This window comes from Monocercomonoides exilis, assembly GCF_001643675.1.
Source record: "Monocercomonoides exilis strain PA203 chromosome Unknown scaffold15-1837935, whole genome shotgun sequence".
Classification (NCBI taxonomy): domain Eukaryota; phylum Preaxostyla; order Oxymonadida; family Polymastigidae; genus Monocercomonoides; species Monocercomonoides exilis.
This window is the reverse complement of record NW_027150560.1, coordinates 1329217-1351422: the sequence shown is the minus strand read 5'-3', so window position 1 is coordinate 1351422 and position 22206 is coordinate 1329217. Positions and strand designations below refer to the sequence as shown.

The 22206-nt window shown below is 39.8% G+C and overlaps 4 protein-coding genes across 4 annotated transcripts; 2 read left to right on the top strand and 2 right to left on the bottom strand.

Annotated features, from left to right (window-relative positions):
* Nucleotides 1-1732: 1732 nt before the first annotated feature.
* Nucleotides 1733-2397, bottom strand: MONOS_8319 (uncharacterized protein; the record flags this gene model as incomplete). Its single annotated transcript, XM_067878722.1, has 3 exons — nt 1733-1752; nt 1908-2115; nt 2176-2397. The coding sequence occupies 3 exons, from the start codon at nt 2395-2397 to the stop codon at nt 1733-1735; spliced, it is 450 nt and encodes a 149-aa protein (XP_067730078.1).
* A 3967-nt stretch (nt 2398-6364) lies between these two features.
* MONOS_8320 (uncharacterized protein) lies at nt 6365-7268 on the top strand. Its single transcript, XM_067878724.1, has 3 exons — nt 6365-6452; nt 6498-6565; nt 6723-7268. The coding sequence occupies exons 1-3, from the start codon at nt 6380-6382 to the stop codon at nt 7179-7181; spliced, it is 600 nt and encodes a 199-aa protein (XP_067730077.1). The 5' UTR covers nt 6365-6379; the 3' UTR covers nt 7182-7268.
* Nucleotides 7269-7381: 113 nt separating this feature from the next.
* On the top strand, nt 7382-15947 carry MONOS_8321 (uncharacterized protein; the record flags this gene model as incomplete). The annotated part of the gene is made up of 7 exons (XM_067878725.1): nt 7382-7498; nt 7556-7765; nt 7826-7891; nt 7938-8044; nt 8181-8796; nt 9067-9199; nt 9418-15947. The coding sequence occupies 7 exons, from the start codon at nt 7382-7384 to the stop codon at nt 15507-15509; spliced, it is 7341 nt and encodes a 2446-aa protein (XP_067730076.1). The 3' UTR covers nt 15510-15947.
* On the bottom strand, nt 15863-22131 carry MONOS_8322 (uncharacterized protein; the record flags this gene model as incomplete). Its single annotated transcript, XM_067878726.1, has 7 exons — nt 15863-16319; nt 16421-19795; nt 19982-20480; nt 20694-21618; nt 21714-21820; nt 21911-22049; nt 22103-22131. 7 exons carry the CDS (start codon nt 22129-22131, stop codon nt 16060-16062), a joined length of 5334 nt encoding a protein of 1777 aa, XP_067730075.1. The 3' UTR covers nt 15863-16059.
* Between the last annotated feature and the right edge of the window lie 75 nt (nt 22132-22206).

The following is a 22206-nucleotide window of genomic DNA, read 5'->3' as shown; positions in this document are numbered from 1 at the left end:
ACATCGAAAATGTTTAATTCAAAATCGAAAAAGAAGATAATTTGTTCAGAATTTCTATTCAAGTCAAAACCAAAGAAATTTTATTGACGTAAATGTTGACAATTGCAAATGTTTATTTATTGGAAATGTTTTTCTTTCGTTTTGAACGACTGTTTTCTATGATAAAGACTGATATCAATCGATTCTTTTCTCATTTTGAATATTGAAAATGTTTTATTTTTTTAGTTTCCAATGCAATATATGAATTCAAAACATTTCGTATTCAATAAATGAGATGAAATTCTGTCTTTTTGTGCACAAAACAAGATCATGAACTATCCTATCACTTTTATTTTTTTCTTAAATTCCTTGTAATCTCCTGAACACATGTGAAAAGTTTAATTATCACTCAGTTTTATCCTATTTCCACTATTTCACACAATCATATACCAAAAAAAACATCAAAAAATATTTTTCAAAATGAAATCGACAAATTTCTGAGATCAATAACTGAAAGAATAGAAACTGACATGAGCATGAATATTATAAAATTTTTTCAAATTTTTTGATGATCAAGAATTTTCGATGTTGAATTAAATATTTTCGATTTCGAATAATAATTTTCGATCTTGAATTAAACTTTTTCGATGTTGAATAATTTTTGGTGTATTTCATGAATCGAAATAATATTTTAATAATGGATAAACATAATCAAATTGGTCAAAATTTTTGCTATTATGAAAAAAACTGAGATTTGTTCCAAACTTTTTCTGGAATCATTTCATTATAAATCAACCGTAACAATGCAAATAATAACAGAAAAGTTCAAGAATTGAGATAAATATATGTTTGAGTTAAATGGAACAAAATTCATAAAGCAAAATATTTGATCCCAAATGATGAAAAATTTTGGTGAAGATTCTTTTTAGCCTTTTTTATTTATCCTACATATTCAATGTGTTCATTTATTGAAACGATTAAAAAAACAAAATGATAATCAAAGATTTTGATGGCAACGAAAAAAGGATTCATCAAAAAATAATCTTTTTTTTTTTTTATTTTCATATTTAAAGAAGAAAGAGAGAGAGAGAGAGAGAGAGGTGTGTGTGTGTGTGTGGGGGGGGGGGGGGGGGGGGGGGGGAGTGGTGGGCTGTGTGAAAAAAGATGGAGGTTCATGTACGTCCAATGAAGATTCTTGATAGAACGAAAAGAAAAGAAAAGATATGATTTTTTTTTCTTTTTTTTGAAAAATGAAATAAAAACAATAATAAAAATTCTTCAATTGATTTTTTTGCAATTTTGTGAAATGAACAAAATAGATTTTTAAAAATTTTTGTGTTTCAAAATTAGAAGAAAAGAATTTGGTTCAACATTCACAAAATAATCAGAAATATACAACGATAATTTATTAAGAACAGCATAATTTTTGTTGAAAAAGTCAAAACTTACATGAAAACTCTCAATACAATCTTCATATCCTTCTTCTTCCATCTTTTCGAATATCTTTCTTCTGGTTGCCTTTCTTTCCTCTTTGTACTTTTCATCTTCCTCTTCTTTTTTCAATTTCCTTGAAAGATTCAAAAAGAATTGCAAGCACTCACATGCTTGACCTTCATTCAACGTTCGTCTCAGCATCCCCTCCAAAACGGTATCGACTGCTCCTCCGTCCAACAAGAAATTAATTTTGACAGCAACATCATCTGCCACCGCTTCAAATGAAAAAATACACTTCTTCCTAATTTCTTTGTAATTATCACTTGATGCTCGATATACCTGAACAATGATGTTAAAAAGCAGAACAAATTCTTTGTTCCATGATTTAAGCCAAAATAAGCAACAATTAATTACGCTGAGCCATTCCGTGATAATAAACGCTTCTTTCGCTTCTTTTCTTTCTTTTTCATCTTTTTTTCTCTTCCAATCCACACTCTTTGAAAGCTCTTCCAGCTCTCTTGATGCCTCTCTTCCAAAATGCAGTTCATTCACAATCATATCTTCCAAACGTTTGTCTGTGAATAATCGGTTTATTAAAAACTGCCAAGCAGACTGATAGGCAAGGCGAGTGAGGTTGCGATGCTCCTGATGATATTTCATAATTTCTGTCATATCATCCAAGAAAAGTTCTTTTTCAATATCCTTATCAAAAAAGGAGAAAACGATTCAATAACGACAAAAAGGAAATTGAATTTCACACACATTATCTCTGATGCTGCTCAACGCCAACAAAGCCATTTCCACTTCCTTCTGAACTTCCTCTATTTCCTCTTTCCTCAATGCAACTTTCAGAAGGCAAGGCACACAAATTGAAAGAAATTCTGTTGAAGTGAATTCATCATTCAGTAAAACAAAACTTTCACAAAGGTCAACAAGAAGATAATCATCCTTTTCTTCTTTTTTCTTTTCTTCTTCAAAAATCATCTTTTGAAGTCTTTTTTTCAATAAAGATTCTTCAAAACCATCAACCCAAGCATCTTTCAAAGTTTTGCAATATCCAACATGCTTTAGCAACAGAATAGCATTCTCCAAAGTCATTTTCTTTTCTTCAATTATTTCATGAATTTTGTTGAATATTCTGACATTTAAAATAGAACGCAACTCGCCTTTATTCATTACATCAATCATTTCATTCATTTCTTTGATTATTTGTCTCTGTTCAGCGTCAGTGAATTGTTCCAATTGCAGCAGTTTTTCTTGAAAATTGGAAATAAAACAATTCATCATCCGAGCAATCGTTTTTTATAATATTTTGCATACCAAGAAATGTTTGTTTCATTGAAGGTGGCTGGGTAATGGCAAAATGATTTCAAAACAACAAATAAATTCGTTTTTCAGAAATGTTGTGTAATATTCGAATCAAAAGAATTAAAAATAACAAATCAAAAATTTTAAATAACATTGGATTCGAAACCTCTTTTGCCATTTGTGATTTATGCCTTAAAGCAAGTGAATCTATGAAACAAAATAATCTTGTTTTTGAGCAAATAAATAAGGGTGACCAACCTATAATTTTATAAGTGATGATTTTTTATTGGTGATTTGAACAGCCAGAGCATGTTAAAACGCTTGAATGCACAGTCATAGATGCGTACATGTGAGTTATAGCAATGCATTTGGATAGGAATTTTGCTAACAGACGGAGGAATGAGTGGCTGTTTTCCAATATTGCTTTCGAAAAGTGAATTGGTGGAGGAAATTGCATGACATTTGAACTTGGTTGTAAAATGAAAAACATATGATGCAACATCGACTTCGATATTTTTAATGAAAAATGATCCAAGCAAGATGCAGAAAAAGCGAGCAGAATATCAAAAAGATTGAATTGAACTGCTTGTTCATTTTGTGGGAAATGTGTTTCTCTTGGCATATTTTTTGAGCAGAGCTTGTTTTGCGTGATTTTTTTAGGGAAGGATGATTTTGTGGAAAAGGAAAGGGAATTGGGGGTTGGACAATGGAGGAAACGAGTTGAGCAAAACACTCAGCAGGCCTCAACAACAATCGCATTTGCCCTTTGCACGAATCCTGCAGGAAAGCCATCAGCAAAAACATTGTGTTGAATAAGTCTTTGAAAAAGAGTACATTTCTTATTAATCTGGAGAACGTGTGTTTTCATCTGTTATCCTGGCCTGCTTCATAAAGGATTCTCTGCTTTTGATGATGTTTTATACCAGTCATTTATTGTTCAGTTGTCTTTTTTTTATGTGGCAAGAGGCTATTTTGGAGAACAAGAAAACCAGCTGGGCTGATAATTACCAATCCATTGAGATGGGAAAATATTTAAATACCAAAAAGATGGTTTGATTTTTTTATTTCAATCATTTTTATTTAAAGGTGATATTTGAATGAATACAGAATGACTATGAACAGGAATGCAATAGAAAGAAAAGCCTTCTTTTCATTTCGCGAAAGATTCAGAAGTTTTGAGATTGTTCTTGCTTGGATTGCATTCAACGATGACATTCATGACTTCTGCCATCTGTTTTTCATACTGCATTACCCGACAATGCTTAACATGAGCTTGAAAGAGAGAAAAAACAGATTGCTTGGGATTATTTGTTGAGAGTGGTTGGCAGATGTGACTCTTTTACCAAAGCTTATGAGCTGGCTGAGCATTCATATTCAAAAAGCATCCGACTTTTGCTGTGTCTCAATGGTTTTAAGCAAAACTTGCATCATCACTTATTTTCAATTTTCTTCCTCTTCCTCTTGTTGTTGTTGTTGTTGTTGTTGTTGTTGTTGTTCCAAATCAATTAAATGATCCTTCCTCCTTGATTCGTTCACCGCTTTGCCTCACTTCTCATTTATTTCAAAATCATTCATCGAGTTTTTCAACAGCTACACATCTCTCTTTTCAGGAATATCAATTTTCTTTGAAGTTATCCTCAAGCACCTATCGGCATCTGCAGCCGCATTCTCATTTCCGCTATTGATACAAATATGATATATCTGTATCACCAAGCGAGAAGAATACAACTCCTGTGGAATGCAATACTAGGAGAGGATCATAGCCTCTGGCTTCTCCATCACTTCTTCCTTCTTCTCCTGGTTCTCTTTGATTTTTTCCACAAACATCAGGAACGCTATCAGATAGCCTCCTTTCTCCTCATTCCCATCACCTCCCTCTCTACCTCTATCTTCTTCTCCCACTCTTTTCCTCATTCTTATCCTCCCTCTTATCCTCCCCTTTCTCCTTCCTCTGCCTCTTCTCGCTCCTCCAGCTCCGCCAGCACAATCGCTCCAGGCAACAGAACCACATCTTCCATACTCATCCCCGCTTCCTCCAATTCCTTCACCACATTCTCACACACTTTGCACACCGCGTCACCCATCTTCCAACTTCACCACCACATGCCTCGACTGTGGTTATCTGGACACTAGCCGCGATATCGCCTGCCTCAGCTGCGACGGGTAAAGCAGTTGTTTGATTGACGGAAGTACATTCATATCAGCTGCAGAAAAGATCCGCTTGCTCCCCAACTTCGTGCCCATAGACGCTGCAAGCGAATGAAGTGGCGCTACAAGCGGAAAGGAAAGCATCTTCAAAAGCGCTACATCGTACGCGCACACAACACTTCCATACAACACAGCCTGCCGCGTCACAACAATCCTCGCTGCATTTGCAGCGTGTGCAACGTGAAAAGCAGCGACAGTGGTATGTGCAGCGCATAAGTCCTTCCTTCCGCATACACAACAATTCTAAACCTTCTCCGATGTATCCGAAATGTCAATTGTCAGCGCGGATAACGAAGAACGCAAATCTTCTGCAATGCATCCAAGTTCTATCACTTCTTTTCTGCATCTCATGAAAAGAGAAGCGAACAATGAGTAACTTCTAAATCCTTTTCACTTTCGCCTTGACCTTTTCTTTCTTTCCAACAAAAAATGGAAACACATGGAAATCTCCAATTCTGTTTCTTCCTTTCATCGTTTTCCTCTGTCATTTCCAAAGTTTTGATCAAAATATCTTTCGATTCAAACATTTCATCAGCAAGGCCTAACAAAATAACTTTTAATGTCTTGAACACACTTAATTTTTGTATTTCCACCTTTTCTCAAATGTTCTTCTTTCAATTTTTAATTATTTCTCGCTTTTTCATCTCGCTGCAAATGGATTTCTTCACTAAAAATCATTCCTCATATTTCAATTCTATTGCTCTTTAGTTAAGTTCCATATTATCATTTCATCGGCCTAAATAAAAATATGAATATTTAAATGCGAATAACAACACATTCAACGTTATTCAGTAGAATTAACCTTCAATACAACTTGCAAACATTAATTCTGATTCATGCATGAACGTGAAAAGGATAATTCTTCATTACTGACCCACGAATACGCCTTTAAACTATTTATCTTTATTTCTCCTTCCATCAACAAGTTGCGATACAAAAGTTATAATTCTCTTCTCTAAAAGAACTTGTATGCTCTGAGTATTTCTCTTTCATGAGATCTGTTGTGTTGAAAGTCAAATACCAAATACCATCGTTCGAAAGCCTGAGAATTTTTATTAATTCCTGGCTTTTTTTGAAAAAAATTCATATTTCTCAATGAATTTCAAAAACAAAAATAACTTATTTCTTTGTAAATACAACACATCAATTAAATATTTGAACACAGTTGGATGCGTTGTACTCTAAGAAAATAGTGTGTGTATTTTTATAATTTATTTTTGAAATTCATTGAGCAATTCGAATCTTTCAAAAAAAGCCCAGGTTTACAAAAAAGTGCTTGCAAATAAAGTGTGATTAATAATCTAATATTTTGTTCATATAAGCTTGAGCCAAAAAAGCAAAACAAATAAAATCATGTTCTTTTTACAACGCTTTGTTATTCATTAACAATTGAGATGAAGGACTCTATTGATTGTGCTAATTATTATTGAGGGAAACAGATCTTTATTGAATGGAAGATTCATCTGTTATTTCTCGGCAAAAGCCAAAAGACGACGTTGAAGTCAGTGCTGTTCAACACAATGGTGTGACTTTAATCATAATAGTTTTGCTGAATTCTGTTTGTTTAGAAACCCCAAGAGCTACTGTTCCAACTGAACCACCAAAAAAAACCAAAGACGACATGAGTAAATTTCGCGTATGCACATTGTTTATCTTCAAAGAAAATTGGAATAAATAAATTTTTTTTGTTTTTAATCACAAATATTTAACAACTCCTTTGAAAATACTTTCTTTTCGTTTTTGCGTGAACATTTTTTTTGAATCTTTGAAACGATTTAATAAAATTGAAACAGCTTCTGGACGGAGTTCTAGCATTCATATTTGGTGGTTTATTTTTTACAATGTTCCTTTTTGGATTGACGGAAGGAAACAACCTTATTATTCCAAGCAATTTTGATGTTCCTCTTTCTGCTGTTGCTTTTGGAATATCAACTCTTTCAGTCTGTGCTTCTGGACTATTTGTTCAATCAGATGTTCTTGCACCTTCTCAATGCTCTCTCGCAAAAAAAGTATCATTGGTCGCATCATTAAGTGTTTTTATCTATTGGATTGTTGCACTTATCACATTGGTTAAAGATATTAAATGGAGATACACTTGGGTTACTTTTGCACCTGTATTAATTCATTTTGCATTTTTAAGAAGCGATAAGCTTATGCTCTCAAAAAAACAACAACGGATCGAAATGTTGAAATCAGCAAGTACGGCTTCTGTTGGAGTTTCTTCACCTTTGGCTGAATCATTCACTGCGTAAGTAATAAGCATTTCTTTCATTTCATTTTAAGCTGAATTCTTTCTGTATTGCTCTTCATAAAGAAATAGTTAATAAAGATAAATATTATTTTCATTTTTTTTATTCATGCTTTGTACAAATGAAATGCACATAATTTAAAGACAAATGAGTACAATCAAATGCAGTGATTGATGAACATACCCTTTATTATAGTTTTATTGATGGATGAAAAAGATGAAAATAGTCTTCCAGAAGGAGAAAATTCTTCAGAAGAATATGCATCACAAGGTTCATTATTTAACTTATTGCTTTCTTCGGGGATAACCGGAAAATACAATGTATGACATCATTAAAAAACTCAAATTGATATTTTTATAATATTTCAATATCCAAAGAAAAATATGAGGACAGTCGCATTGACCTTGAAGGCTCCGATTATTGAAGATATTGGAGAACGCAGAGCGCCTATGGACGTAATTTGCATGATTGACACATCAAAATCAATGACTGGCGGTTTTTCACTTCAAGGAAAAAACAAATTAGCCCAAGTCATGAATTGCTTTCAACATTTAATAACTTACCTTGGGGAACAAGATCGTTTTTCAGTTTGTATTATAAACTCATATGGGTATTATCTTTCAAAACTATTTTTTTTCCAAAAAAAGGTTTATCTATTTGCCCTTGAACCAAAAAAACTTTTTGGTTTAGCTCCAATGGATTCTTTAAACAGGGTATGTTGTCGTCCATTATGCTTGACTTGAAATGTCTTTTTTTAAGTGGAGCGTCTCTGCGACATTATCAAAGTTTATATCGCATCCAGATGGAGGAACAAATCTAATGAAAGCGCTGCAAGCAGCTCTCGACGAACTGGCATCACCAGAAAGGTTTGCGCAATTTTTTTTTTTTAACTTTTCGAACACTAATTATTGTTGATGATTATTTTATTTTATTTTATTTTGTATATTTATTTTTGAAATGTGCATTTGATGAAAATTATCAACTTTGTTGAAATTATAAAAGAAATGAAAATGCAGAGGGACGCTCAGCATCCATATGGATGTTTTCAGACGGAATGGATTTTATTGTGCGGGAGAACTGGGATCCCAGCCTCAAGCGGCCGATTGGGTCGCTTTCGGAGGAAACGCTGGACAGAAAAATCAAAGAGCTCATTCACTCCTACGACGAGCGCATTGTCGGCGGGTTTTCCATCAACACGTTTGGCTTCGGGTCCCAAAACGACGACACGGTCATGAGCAAGTTTGCGAAGTACGGGCACGGCACATACTACTACGTGCGCTCGACGGAGCAGACGAAGCAGGAGCAGGAGTTCATCCACTACTTCGCCGACTGCCTGAACCGGAAGCTGACGCTTGTTGCGCAGAACGTGCGGGCGAAGATCGAGGTGAGCGACGGTGCGGAGGTGGTGCGGCAGATCGGGCCGCCGGATGTGGAGTCGGTGGCTGTGGCTGATTTGGGCGATGTGTACCACGAGATGCTGGCGAATGTGATGTGGGACGTGAGCCTCGGCGCGAAGGACGCGGTGGTCACAGTCAAAGTCAGCTACGTCAACCTCACTGAAGGCGGGGTGCTCCAGGACCAGACGGAGGTGATGCTCGTGAAGCTGAATGACTACGAGGTGTGAATGTGATTTCTTATTTTAAACTCGGTCTTTTCTTTCTATCTTTCTTTCTTTCTTTCTGATTGTTGAACTGGATGTGCTTCTTTTCTTTCTTTCTTTTAAATAAAAAAATTGATTTTGATTGTTTTTTGAAATACACTTGAATGCTTGCGTGTTGTGATAATCTTTCCAATGTTTTTTAATTGAATATTTTTGAATCTGTGTCAATCAATGCCTCATTTTCTTTCATTGTTATAATTCTTCTTCTTCTATTCCTTTCACAAACAGATGCTGCCTAGCGATCTTCTGGCTGAGTATCAGCTTACGACTCGTGTGATGAACGAATTCAAAGACCTGAAAGCAGGGCAAAAAGACAATTCCACTGCTTTTTCGTCTCAGAGAGCTGAAATGCTGGGCGGATGTGTGAATCCTATCTTTTCTTTTCTTTTCTTTTCTTTTCTTTTTTTAAATGCCTTTTCTTATTCTTTAATATCCTAACTGGAATTTTTCTCAATCATATTTTCAATCAATCAATCAATTATATACTCAATCACTCACTCACTCATTCACTTATTAACATCCTTCCCCCACTCCCTTCTCCCACACTCCACAACCCTTCCCTCCTCTCCCTTTCCTCAGTCTCCATGATCAAATCTCGCTCCACCAACTTCGGCACAAAAGGGCTGAAGCTGAGCACCCGCAGCATCGGCAGCCGGATGGCGCGCACATTCAACAAGGAGGCGCTGGCAGACATTCCTGAATTCCGCCCCTTTTCTCCCCTGCGCAGTCGAAGTCTTGCTGCCAGCGATGGCTCTTCTGAGGCTGTGGTGCGGGCGGTGGAGCGGCAGGCGCGTGGGGTGCTCCTGTCGTTTGCAGGGGAGCAAGCGCTGAGACACAGGGCAGCACTGGACGATCTGCAGAGGGAGATGAGAGAGGGGTATGCACAGCAGATGGGGCAGTGGGAGGAAGAGGCTGGGCAGGCGCTGCTGGCGTCGTTTGTGGCGAAGTGTGCGGGGGTGGTGGAAGAGCTAGAGGAGCTGAGGCAGAGGGGAGCGAAGGCTGAGAGGGAGATTGAGAGGGCGCTGTGGAAGATAAGGGAGAAAGAGGAGGAGCTGAAGAGGAGCAGGGAAAGAGTGGCTGAGATGGAAAGAGAGAACAAGAGTGAAAGAAGGAAAAGAAATAAAATGTCACAAAGCAAGTTGGAATCGACTCGAAAGGAAAAAGACAAGAGAAAGCGAGTGAAGAGTTCGTTTTCTGACTCGATGAGAACACAGAGTGAAAGAAGAGGGAAAAGCAGAAAAGCTCAGCAAACAGGAAGTGGCCATGGCGAAAGAGGAGACAGTTTGACGTCAGATTCAGAAAGGCCGACAGCAATGCCGCTGGATTATGAGCAGGAATTTGAAGGAATAAGCAACGAAAGCAATGAAGGAGCATCACAAGAACAACAGGAAAACACACAAAATGATGAGCAAGCTCCGCAACCATATTCTGCTTCTTCTTCTGCTTCTTCTTCTTCTTCTTCAACAGACGCACCATTTTTGTCCACATTCTCTTCAGTTGCAGCTATTTCTTCTTCTCCTTCATCCTCCTCCTCTTCTTCTTCTTCACCAGAATCCCTCCTCGCTTCCCAGGCAAACATCGACTCTTCTTTCTCCCCTTCCTCAGCCCCCTTTCTATCATATGCTCTTTCCTTAGCAACAACTCATCTTCAGCAGCAGCACGACGCTCAATACAGGCAGCGCCTGCTGAACAACACGCAAAGGCTTCAGCAGCGCCGGGCAGAAGAAGAGGAGTTGCTGAATGAGCTGGCTGAGCAGGCAGCGATGCATCGCGAAGAATGCGAGCTGAAGGAGAGGCTGATGGGGTCGATTGACAACAGCAGGAGGCAGGTGTTTGCGTCAGTGAAGCAGCAGATGAAAGAGGAAGAGGAGAAGCGGTGGGAGGAGTTTGAGGAGGAGAAGGCGGCGTTTGAAGAGAGGGAGAGGGAGAGGCAGGAAATGCACGAGCTGCTGCTGATGAGAGACGAGGAAGACAGCCAGCGCCTGCGGAACGAGCGGGAAGAGGCGAAAAAGCGGAGAGAGAAGAGAAGGAGGCTGCGGCTGCGGTATGCGAAAGTTGGAGCAGTTGGGCTGGATGACAGAGAGGCGCAGACGTCGCCTTCACTGCTGATGGAGGAGATGGAAGGTGTTCGGAGAGAAAGAGGGAAAGGAGGAGAAGGAAGGAATGGAATAAAAGGGGGGAGTGGAAGAAATAGAGGGAACCAGAGAAGAGCGAGGAAAGGAACAGGGAATGGAAACAAAGAGAATGAAGCTGATGGCAATGAAGTGGTGTCTGTTCACAAAAAGCCAAAGACATTTGCAGAGTTTCGGAATGAAAGAAGCAAAAGAAACGGAAACCTGAATAACAAACAGAATCTGAATCATCCTTCATCAGCTTCTGCTTCTGCATCTTCTTCTTCTTCCGATTTTGACGATGGACTTAGCAGAGCAATTGAAATGGAAGATCTTTGTGGAGAGTTGGATGGCCCGCTTCTGTATATGTCAAATGCCCCTCTACTCGCTTCTCCTTCATCTGCTGACTATTTCATTTCATCTCACGCAAACATTTCACAAGATTACCCCACATCTTCTTCTGCCTCTTCTTCTTCCTCCGCTTCCTCCTCTGCTTCCGCTTCTTCCTCTTCCTCTTCCTCATCTGAGATGCAAAAGGCAGCCATTTCGCCTGCTTCTGCAACTCCTCAGCCCACAGCCACACCACCACTCACCTCACGCACTGTTAGTTCTGACACGCCAATCTCTTCTCCTTCCTCCAACACCGTCCACTCCACGCCTGTTGCCTCTGAATACGAAAGCACACAACAGGAGGCTAATGAAGCAGATGAAGACAACGAAGAAGGCAATGCAGACGAGGGATCAGTGACGATGCTGCATGAGAACTCAGAGCACAGCACGAAGGAGAACCCAGAAATGCCTGAAAACGAGAACGAGGACGAGGAAGTGAATCACAATGAAGGAAGAGAAGAGAAAGATGATGATGATGCTGCTAGAAAGAAGGCTTCAGAGATTCAAAGAGAGAAAATGGAAGGGCAGCTATTGTCAACACCGACGCTGATTCCATCATCGCTTCAGCAGAAGCGCAGACTTGCAAGGCAACGCAGAGAGCAAAAGATGATGAATGCGAAGGAAGACTCCAAGGAAGATACAAATGGAGATGCAAATGGTTCAAAGGGACAAGAAGGAGAAGGCCAAACAACTGAATCCTCTTGCACTGCTGTGAACGTTGGCTCTCCAGCAATAGGAAATAATGCTGAGCTGACAGATGTGCTGATGAAGCAGAACGAAGGAATAGGCGCAAACGAGAGGAAGATGCTTTTGGAAGCGCAGCTTTCGCTGGGCCCTGAAGCATTCGGGGTGAATGATCCACTTCTTCGCTTTGAAGGATTGGAAGAGGAGCGAAAGGAAGAAGCGAATGGCGCTGATGAGATGGAAAGAAGCATTGAAATGGAAGGAAGGTCTTTTCAAACAAGTCAGAATCAAAAGAAGAAAGCGCCAAAGTCGTCACGCAGAACAAAGAGTGCAAGAAACAACAGAAACAAGCAAAATAAAGATGAAGCATCCAAATCAAGACAATTGCAAGAGCAAGAAGTGAACGGAAACTCGCCTGAAAGCCGCACAGAAAACGGGAGGTTGCATGCTGAGTTGATCGACGAGACTGAAAGTAATGAAGGAAGCGAGGTGAATGGCGGCAATGGATTTGGAGACGACGAAACAATAGAGCATTTCGACACTGAGCCACAATTCGCTCCTCAACCACGTGCAATGCAACGTTTGAAAGGAGCACCTCTGCCACGCGATCTCGATGATGATGCAAACGAGGAAAACGACTCTGAATGTAATGGCTCAATGGAGGGTGAAGACGACTCGCTTTTTGAGCCGTCTGAGGCTGATCCAGATCAGGAGTTTCCTTCAATGCCTACACCTTCCGCTGCCGATCGTAACGGAGAAATGGATTCTTCGGCAGCTCAGACAACTCCCGTTCCCTCTGGTGACTCTGCCACATCTCCATTCGCACAGTTGAATAAGGACTCGGAAAAGCAGCCAACATGTTTCTTCCGATGGTGGGACAAGAATGTGAGGCAGTCGTCGCTTGGAACAGGACTGTGTGTGATCTTGTGGATTGTGCTTAGCGTAGTTGTTATTAGCGCTGTGGTTGTTGGATGGGCGTTGCTGTTTGGAGGAGGGATGCTGTCGATATCTTCTGTTCTGTCTCCGATTGGCAGTTCAAAGATACTAAGTGCTTCTGGCTTGACTGTTGGCGATATATCCTCAAGTGCTGCGTCTGTCTCTATGCAAGCCATGTCAGCTGCTTTACTTCCGCTTGCTTGTACAAAGTCTGGTTCGTATAAGCAAACAGCATCGAAAACACCGAGAAAAGAATGGGATTTGAGTAATCAGCCAAATAAATATATTTCAACACAGAGAAGCAATGAACAATTTCATGCTACAACTACGGATGATTCTGAAAGGAAGCATCTGTTTGAAGTTGGGGATGGAATGGTTTATGCGCACAACTTTACAGCCTTTCAGATACATGCATCTTATCTCGAAGCGGATAATCAGAACTTCCGCAACACATTTGTCAACGGTCCATTGCTTGTTGGCTCACTCACAGAAACTAAGAGGAACGTGGTTGTGGCACTCAACTCAGACGAGGAAGCAGAGGACTTCGTTGTCAGAGGAAGCGCTCATGTAATGAATAGCACGGATTCGCAAGGAAATGCAAATGAAGGACAGTTTTCGGTTGATGGCAAAGCGATTCTCCATTCTTCTGTTGATGTGGGAGGCGTTACGACAATACATTCAGATGTGACTATTGAAGGAAACGAGCAAGTGAACGGAAACGTTTTGGTTGGCGGTTCTTTAACTGTTAATGGTACGACAAGTCTGAAAGGTGCAACAACTATCAAACAACTTACTGTTGAAGATCCTTTGACCACAAATTCATTAACGGCGCTGGGTGAAGCAAAGATATCGGACTCTTTGAATGTTGGGCAGCACACAAACGGGCAATCTCCAGCATTCAGTTCTGCTTGGTCTGTAGAAGTGAGTAATGATGCTTCTGGAAAACTTGCTGCTTCGATGAAGGTTAATGGAACTGCTCACATCACCAAAGACCTTACAGTTGATGGCAAAGCTGCTGTTAATGAGCTTTCAATAAACGACAAGCTTTCAGCAAATGATTTGCAGATTGTAAACGATACAACAATTGGAAATGACCTTACTGTGAAAGGAAAGGCTACAATAAGCAAGGAAGTTACTGTAACTGATTCACTGAAAGTGTCTGTGCCATCAGGCAATGGAGCATCGCCTTCTGCTTCTGTGATTGAACTAAATCCAAACTCAAACACAAATGCAAATTTGATTGTAAAAGGAACAACATCACTCGGAGGATCCAGTGGAGCTTCCAGCGGAAACATTCTTTCTGTAAATGGAATGTCTTCTTTTGTTGGGAATGTTGTAATTCAATCTACAGGATCTACCCTTTCAAATAACATTGAGAAGAATTCGTCGAATTCACAAAACTTAGCAAATGCTGGAGATAGTGATATATTGACTGTGAAGGGAGATGCAGGGTTTGAAGGGAGCATGGGGATTGGAGAAGGGCTGGAGGTGGGAGGAGACGTGGTTGTTGGGAACAGCAGCGCCGGAGGAGGAAGCACTCTATCAGTGAATGGGGGAGTGGAGATCAAGAAGAGTGGAACAACAGGAAATGGGAATGCTAATGGAGAAGTTAATGGGAATGAGAATTCTAATGGGGATGTTAATGGGGTGCTTTCAGTTGAAGGGAAGAGCACTTTGAGTGGAGGAGCAGAGATTGGAGACCAACTGAATGTGGGCGTTTATTCATCTTCAACATTCAAACCTGTTATCAAGCTGAATTCAAAGCCTGATTTTACACAACAAGACAGTGCGAATCTTGTTGTGGAAGGTTGTGCACGTCTGAAAAATGGGACAGATGCTGATGGAAACTCTGTTGCGGGAGACTTGTTCGTTGATGGCATTGCAGTGATTGGGCAAGGAACAAAGGTATTTGACACTCTTTCAGTTGGAATTAACATTCCTAATGGAAGTGGGAATACATTTGGCGCAAGCGTAATTTTGAATGCTGTTGCAACAGAGGAAGAGGACAAAGATGCAAATTTAATTGTCAAAGGAACATCTCGATTTACTGGTGCTGTTCACTTTGGTGTTCCATTTACTGTGAAGTCTGATTTCTCCAGTCTTCAGTCGCTGAGCAACTTCTTTTCACATTATTTCTCACAAGGAAGCGTAAAGATTTCTATTTCGCATTTGCCAAGGACTTATGTACTCCACGTGACAAAAACAACGTTTCATACTGTAAATGGACCGCAGACTGAATCTGCTGCTGTCATTGTTAATGATCCTGATGCAGAACCTGTTATATCGAAGAGTGGAACACCACCAGTCAACTTCAACACAACTATGTCCAACGAGAGTGTAATCTCATTCACGTGCTCTGCTGACCACTCCACAATCATCCAAACAACTCTATTTTCTGAAGAGCAAGAAGGAATCAGTGATATTAGAGCAGATGTTGAACCTTTAACGGTTTCTTCAAATAGTAACGAAGAGGAAGATATTATTGATACAGAGCCTATTCCATCAAGTTATGATGACTCAAATCATTTGGATTCACAAAATGGATCATAATTCATAATGCTTTCAAAAAGCAATGTCCTCTGTCAGATTTTTCATTTCACAAATTTTTATCATTGAACCAAAAAATGATTACGTTCAAAACACTTCATCTGGCTTTTTTTTTTTGTTTGTTTAAAGATTTATTTTTTGCTTCGTTTTGAAAGTTATTAATATCTTTCGTTTTTAATGATAGTTGTAACTTTTTAAGTTTTTTGAAGCGAAAGTCATCGCATGTGGTTTTGTTGTTAATTATCGATCATCTTCAATCTCTAATAATTACATCAGTAAATATTTTTTGCAGGAATCTCATTGAACACTCCTTTTTCTTTGAAGAAGATGTTTTCTTTTCAGTGGTAATTTTATACTTTTTGTTAATAAATCATCTTTTCATTTAGTTTTATTCATAAGACGTAAACGTAAAAATATGAGGAAATAATTCAATAAACAAAACATAATTAATCAACGAAAAACGGAAAAAAAACTTTTAAACCAAAACGAATATCTTTTACGAAATGCTTAACTTCAAAATTGCATTTTTGTTATGCTTAATAATATTGATCCTTCATTTATGGCTGTTCTTGTTTTGTTGCTTTTTGTTTTGTTTGCGATTGGAATTATATGTAGTGGCTGCACACTCTTCTCCAAAGCCAATATCCAACGGGTTGTCTCCGAATCCTGCAACAGACAGAGCCAGGAATGATTCGGCTGCAGTTGTTTTCACTGAAAGCACAGTATTGTCTGTGACATTGCATTTGTCTTCGGTCGTGGATTCAACACCTGAATTATTGCAGATCATTACAATTCCATTGGCTCTGTTTTGGCCTTTAAATATTTCAAAAAAAGAAATATATACAAATTGATTCAAATAAGAAAAAGCAAAAGAAAAAACTTTGAAATTAGCTATTCAATAAAAACTAGCATACAAGGTCTTGCCACTCCGCCATCGACAAGAAATGCTACATCTGTCAAAGAAGGATACGAAACGCTGTCTTCAACACGCTGCCCTTGAATCAAAAACGAGGCCTCTGAAAAGTTTCCACAAGCAATTATTTGCGGGTTGCTTGTGACGACACCTTTGAAGAAGGAAGGAATCGATTGGCCATTTGCCAGACGAGACATTCCAGCAACATTAAAAGTCCCGCTGACATCCACAGAATCCCCAAGGGTTGTATGCCCTTCGACGTTTAGGTGAGCTTTCTCCAAAATATTGTCAGGGTTTGCGTCATCAACAACATTGACAATATTAAATGTTCCAGAAAACTGCGCCTCACCTTTGACAAAAGAAGCTCCAGTACTATCTGATGCATTTACAGCTTCAACAGAAAATATTGAATGAAAAGAATTTGATGACGTCGAAGATGAATAAACGCCCACATTCAGTTGGTCTCCAATCTCTGCTCCTCCACTCAAAGTGCTCTTCCCTTCAACTGAAAGCACCCCATTAACATCCCCATTAGAATTCTCATTCCCATTAACTTCTCCATTAGCATTCCCATTTCCTGTTGTTCCACTCTTCTTGATCTCCACTCCCCCATTCACTGATAGAGTGCTTCCTCCTCCGGCGCTGCTGTTCCCAACAACCACGTCTCCTCCCACCTCCAGCCCTTCTCCAATCCCCATGCTCCCTTCAAACCCTGCATCTCCCTTCACAGTCAATATATCACTATCTCCAGCACTGGCTTTGCCTTTTAATGAGATAACCGTTTCAAACCCAGAAGAAGCGCTTTGACTTTCAAATCCAACATTTATTGCAGAGTAAGCGAACACATTCTGTTTGAATGAACACTCTCCATTTGAAACGAGTGATTGCTCCGTGCTAATACTTCGAAATTCCGCAGCTCCTTTAATTTTCAGATCCTTTTGACCTTCAATGTTTCCTAACGTGCTGATATTTCCTGATGCGTTGATGTTTCCTGATGTGTTGATGTCTCCCGCAACAGTCGTATCACCCCGAATGTCTGCGCTTCCTTTCACATTCAGATTTCCTTTATTTAAGATATTTCCCTCGCTATCTGTTTCATCGTTGATGTTCACGTAGCCATTCATTTCTGTATTTCCATTGACAGTCAAAACTGTTTGTGCATTGAGAAAATGAGCATTTGGACTTTTGGTAGTATTTTTAATGGATTTATCGTAATTTATGTTCGCTCTTGCTGTTTCATTCATATCACCGCTATTCGAGAAATATCCGTTCGTTTGCTTTTCTCCTTGTAAAATCAGTGGCGATGCAAGTGTGACTGCTTCCGTTTGAGACTGAGTAATTTCATCTCCTTCGCTTGACGCAAAGCTAACAGCTTCAGCTTTAATTGTGTTTTGTGTGAATGAAAGTTGATGACTTGTAGTATTCTGCTTTTCAGTTACCAACGATAATTGCTCGGCAGACGTGATGATTCCGCTTCCAACGCTCCAGCGAAGTGTCTGGTTTGGCTCCATCTCACCACTGAATCTGGAAAGAATATTAGTATTCTCAATTGAGAAGCCATTCATGTTGATCGGCGAGTAGATGTTTAACGAGGTGTTTGGCGGTGCAATGAGAGAAGGTGTAAGAATTGAAGTGCTGATAGAGAATGCAGAGGAAGAAGAAGGTGTGGTGGATGAATGATGTGATGGTGAATGTGGTGAGTGTGGTGAGTGTCTTGAAGGAACAGATTCTGGTAATGAAGTGAATTGAGTAGGAAGATGAGAATCAGTAGAAAAAGTACTGTTTCTTTTATTTCTTAAGAAATGCAAAATTTTTGATAGAAATGAAGTGGAAAGAGAATCAGATGAATTTGAATGTGATTCGTGTAAAAGAGAAGACAATAAAGAAGACGAAGATGAAGAAGGAGGAGGTATTGACAATGTCGTTGTCGCAAATTTCTCACTTGAAGCGGATGTTTGAGCGCCATTTTCGCTGTATGCCAGCATCACACTTGACTCGCCATTAACCATTTCGATTGGCTTCTTCAGAGTAAATGCATTGCCTCCAGAAACCACAGTACCGCTGAACAGCATGGGTGCAGCAACGATAAAGGAAACCAGCGACAGAAAGAACAAAACAAAGCAAATGATTGCAAAAGTGATGATGATTGGAAGATGCGAATGAGCTTTTTCAGTGACAGCTTCAGAGGTTGGTTGTGATGCTGTTTTTGAATTGGGAGCGGAAGCAGAATCTGCTGGTGTTTCTGTCGTTCCGTTTGTCTCTCCATTATTTTTACCCTCATTTTCCGATTTGCTCCTTCCACTCCTCCTCGCACTGGTTGTGCTATCTTCATCGCTTTCTCCATAATCTGGATCATCCATCCACTCATCCCCATCCACAAACAAGTAATCACTTTCGCTGTCAGGTGAGCTTCGATGAGAGCTGCGTGCCTGCTTCCGTTCTCTGCTTTCCTTCACGCGCATTCGATTGCCATCAGACGAGTCGTTGTCTTGCTGTGCCTCTCCAGGCGAACAGGCCATTACTTTTCTCCTCTTCAGCCCTGCTCTTTTCAGCACAATTTCCTTCACATGTTCGATCTCACTGATCGCATCGATGCATTCTTTCTTCATTCTGCTCATCCAATCTGCTGTTATCATCTTTCTGAGCTGGTCGTCTTGCTCTCTCTCTTCTTCTTCTTCCACTTGCTTTTTAATTGTCTCCATTGCATATGCCTCCTCCATCGCTGCTCTTTTCTGCCTCTCCTTCGCCAGCTCCTCTTCCAAAGCATCAGTCAAGTTCTTCTTCATCTCCTGCTCAATCTCTTCTCTCATTTTCTCACTCAATTCTGCTTTCATTTCAGTTTTCAATTCTTCTTTCAATTCTTCCTTCATCTCTTCTTTCATCTCCTCCTTCATTTCCTCCTTCAGCTGCTCCTGCAACTTCTCCTTCATCTCCTCCTGAAGCTCCTTCACAGCCTTCTCGCACATCACCTCAGTCGTTGCTTTCACTGTGTCCTTGATCAGCGGCGGTGTCTCCTGCTCGTCTTTGATCGAGCCCAGAATCACCGAGGCGATTTCCTCGTGTGTCATCTGCTGCTCCCTCGGAGTCACAAGCAGCCTGTCCTTGTCAAACTGCGCTGTGCCTGTCAGATTCATCCCAAAGACCGAGCTGTTTGTCTCGTCCAGCGTCTGAGACGGAGAGATCGGAAGAAGAGGCGTAGCGGCCCGCGACTCGCCTGGAATGGGCGAGTTTCGGGAGCGCGTTGAGGCACCAGATGAATGCTGTCTGTGCTGCATGCGGCTGTGGTAGCGCGAAGAAGACAGATAAGACGAAGACAGAGGAGGTGGTGGCTGAGAGGGACGACGCATGGTGGAAGGGGGACGGTCGGTGGTGAAGGCTGAAAAATTTGATGAAGAGAAATTTAAAAAAAAAGAGTGTGTGATTTTGCAACAAAAATGAATAAAAATAAATCTCGAATAATCTTTTTATCAAAAAAAGTTATCAAAAAACAAAATAATTCGGCATGTGCATTTTAAAATAGAAATTATTATTGTTATTGTCATTATTTTCTCCAAGAACATACCTTTTCTCTTCTCGCTCTGCTGGTTAATGATCTGTGAGTATATGCTCAATTTCTGCTTGGACCGGGGGTCAAATCCAGTTGCCCTTCTCTCGTCGAGATGCTTCACTACTCCGTCTGTTGTCTGCTGAATCAGCTCATTCAGAGGATTGGCAGTTGACATAAGCAACGCACCCGGCTTGTTCCAGGGCGATGGCTCGGCAAAATTTGCAGAAGAAGAAGAACGCGAAAGTTGGTTTGTTGAGTCGCCTGAAGAAGAAGATGAGGCAGATGCAGATGAAGCTGAAGAAGAAGAAGCCAACTCATTTAGTGCTTGTGGATCAAATGCATCCATCCCGTCAAACATGCTTCTCGAGACCATCGCAAAGGCACCAGAGCGCAAGTTCTTCTGGTTAGCTGAGCCGTCTGCATTCTTTGACTTTGACGAATGCTTCAGCTGAACCAACTGTCGTGTGATGGCGTCGCTGATCTCTATGCTCTTGTAAAGAGAACTGCTGGGTGACTGAAGCGAATTGATGTAAATAAATAAATATATTTATAATAAGAGCAGGCACAAATAATCAGTTAAAAAAATAGAAAGAAAAAAGAAAAAGAAAAAAAGCGAAGTATATTTATATTAAAAACAAATTTTCTGAAATATGAAAAGAATCCAAATTGCATCAAATTCTGCTTTCAAAACAGCAAAACATCCAACAGGACAGTCTGAAGTGCATACCATCTCGTCCATTTCATTGAAGTCATAACTGAAGCGATGAACTTGTGTTTTGTTTGGGCGAGCTGTAAGTGGATTGACCGAATAGAACAAAACACAGCCAGACAGTGGAGGAACAGTATCTGCTTTGCTTTCTGCGGCTTTCTCGTCTTCAGACGAAGACGACGAAGAAGAAGCATCTGGTTCCACTTTCAAAACGATCTTTTGGCTCATTCCAGGATACATGTCTCCGATGTGCACTTTCCTTGAGTCACTCACATTTCGTTTTCCGCTCGACGCATTCATTCCGCTTTTCGCCTCTCTTCCTCCTCTCATTCCTTGCTCTTCATCGTTGAAATTGCCTCCACCACCACCTCCTCCTCCACTGCCTCCTCCACCACCACCGCTAATCAGTGCCTCAACGCTCCATCCGCTGTCTAGTTGCACTTCACACACGCCATCCAGCAGAAGAGAATACTGCTTCTTGACCAGACTCTCCACAACAGCCTCCACAAAGGAGCCTTCTGTGTCAATGTAGAAGTAGTTCCCTCTTCCGATCATTGCCAGCTGAGATAAGAGAACATCGTCGTGTTCCTGGCCAAATCCAAAAGTGAAGATTCGGGTGCAAGACGAATACATAAATGATGAGCTTGATGACGATGCATTGGAAGAAAAAGCAGCTGGTGATGTCTTTGGAGATAGCGAATTTGATAGTGCCGCATCGTCAGCATCATAATTCATGTTGCGTGTCCAGTCTTCGCACAAATATCTGCAGCATTCATGTTGATTGAGCACTTTCATAATCCGATTTTGAATCAGATCTATTCCATCATTAACCCGTAATGACTGCTTTTTCATTCCAAATTCCGTTTCTCTGTGCACGGAATCATCCATTCCATCAGAAAAAAGCCAAATGTATGTATGTCTCATTGCCCCTGTTTTTGGTGGGCTGTTTGATTGTTTTTTTTGAAAATAAAGTTGTCAAGCATTAAATTTGAAAAGAAAAATAAAATGAAGATCCAAAAATATTAAAATGCTTCAAACATTTCGCTATTTTCAAGTAATTCCAATGCAGCATTTAAGCCATCAAGAATATTCGTACTTCCTTGTGGTTGTTCTGAAAATGTCATAATTGTATCAATAACAACTTCCTAAAATATTAAATTTTTTTCAAAAAAACAATGAAAGAAAAAAAAACGAATCAGCTAAATTCAAAATTTTTTATCATTCAAAGTAAAAACCTTTCGTTTGGGATCCAAAAATGTTAAATCAATTAACTTTCGAGGTTTGCCTGAAAATAACACAATACCAAAGCGGTCATCTTCACCAAGAACAGAAATTATTTTTTCTAGACAAATAAGCACTTGACGAAGCTTTGAGCTATAAACGAATTTGTTATGAAGCATTTGATATCAAAGACAGATTTGACAAACTATCGTTTTGAGAAAAAATCATTTCCCATGCCTAATTAGTTAATCATCAATAACTTGAAAAGAAATAAAAATGAAATAATACTTGAACTAAAATCAACTGCTGC

Bases quoted from the DNA above. Each gene is read 5' to 3' on its own strand.
- MONOS_8320 (XM_067878724.1), top strand. From the start codon at position 6,380: ATGGAAGATTCATCTGTTATTTCTCGGCAAAAGCCAAAAGACGACGTT. The intron at 6,453-6,497 runs GTGTGACTTTAA...CTGTTTGTTTAG, and splicing joins CAGTGCTGTTCAACACAATG to AAACCCCAAGAGCTACTGTT. The intron at 6,566-6,722 runs GTATGCACATTG...AAATTGAAACAG, and splicing joins ACGACATGAGTAAATTTCGC to CTTCTGGACGGAGTTCTAGC.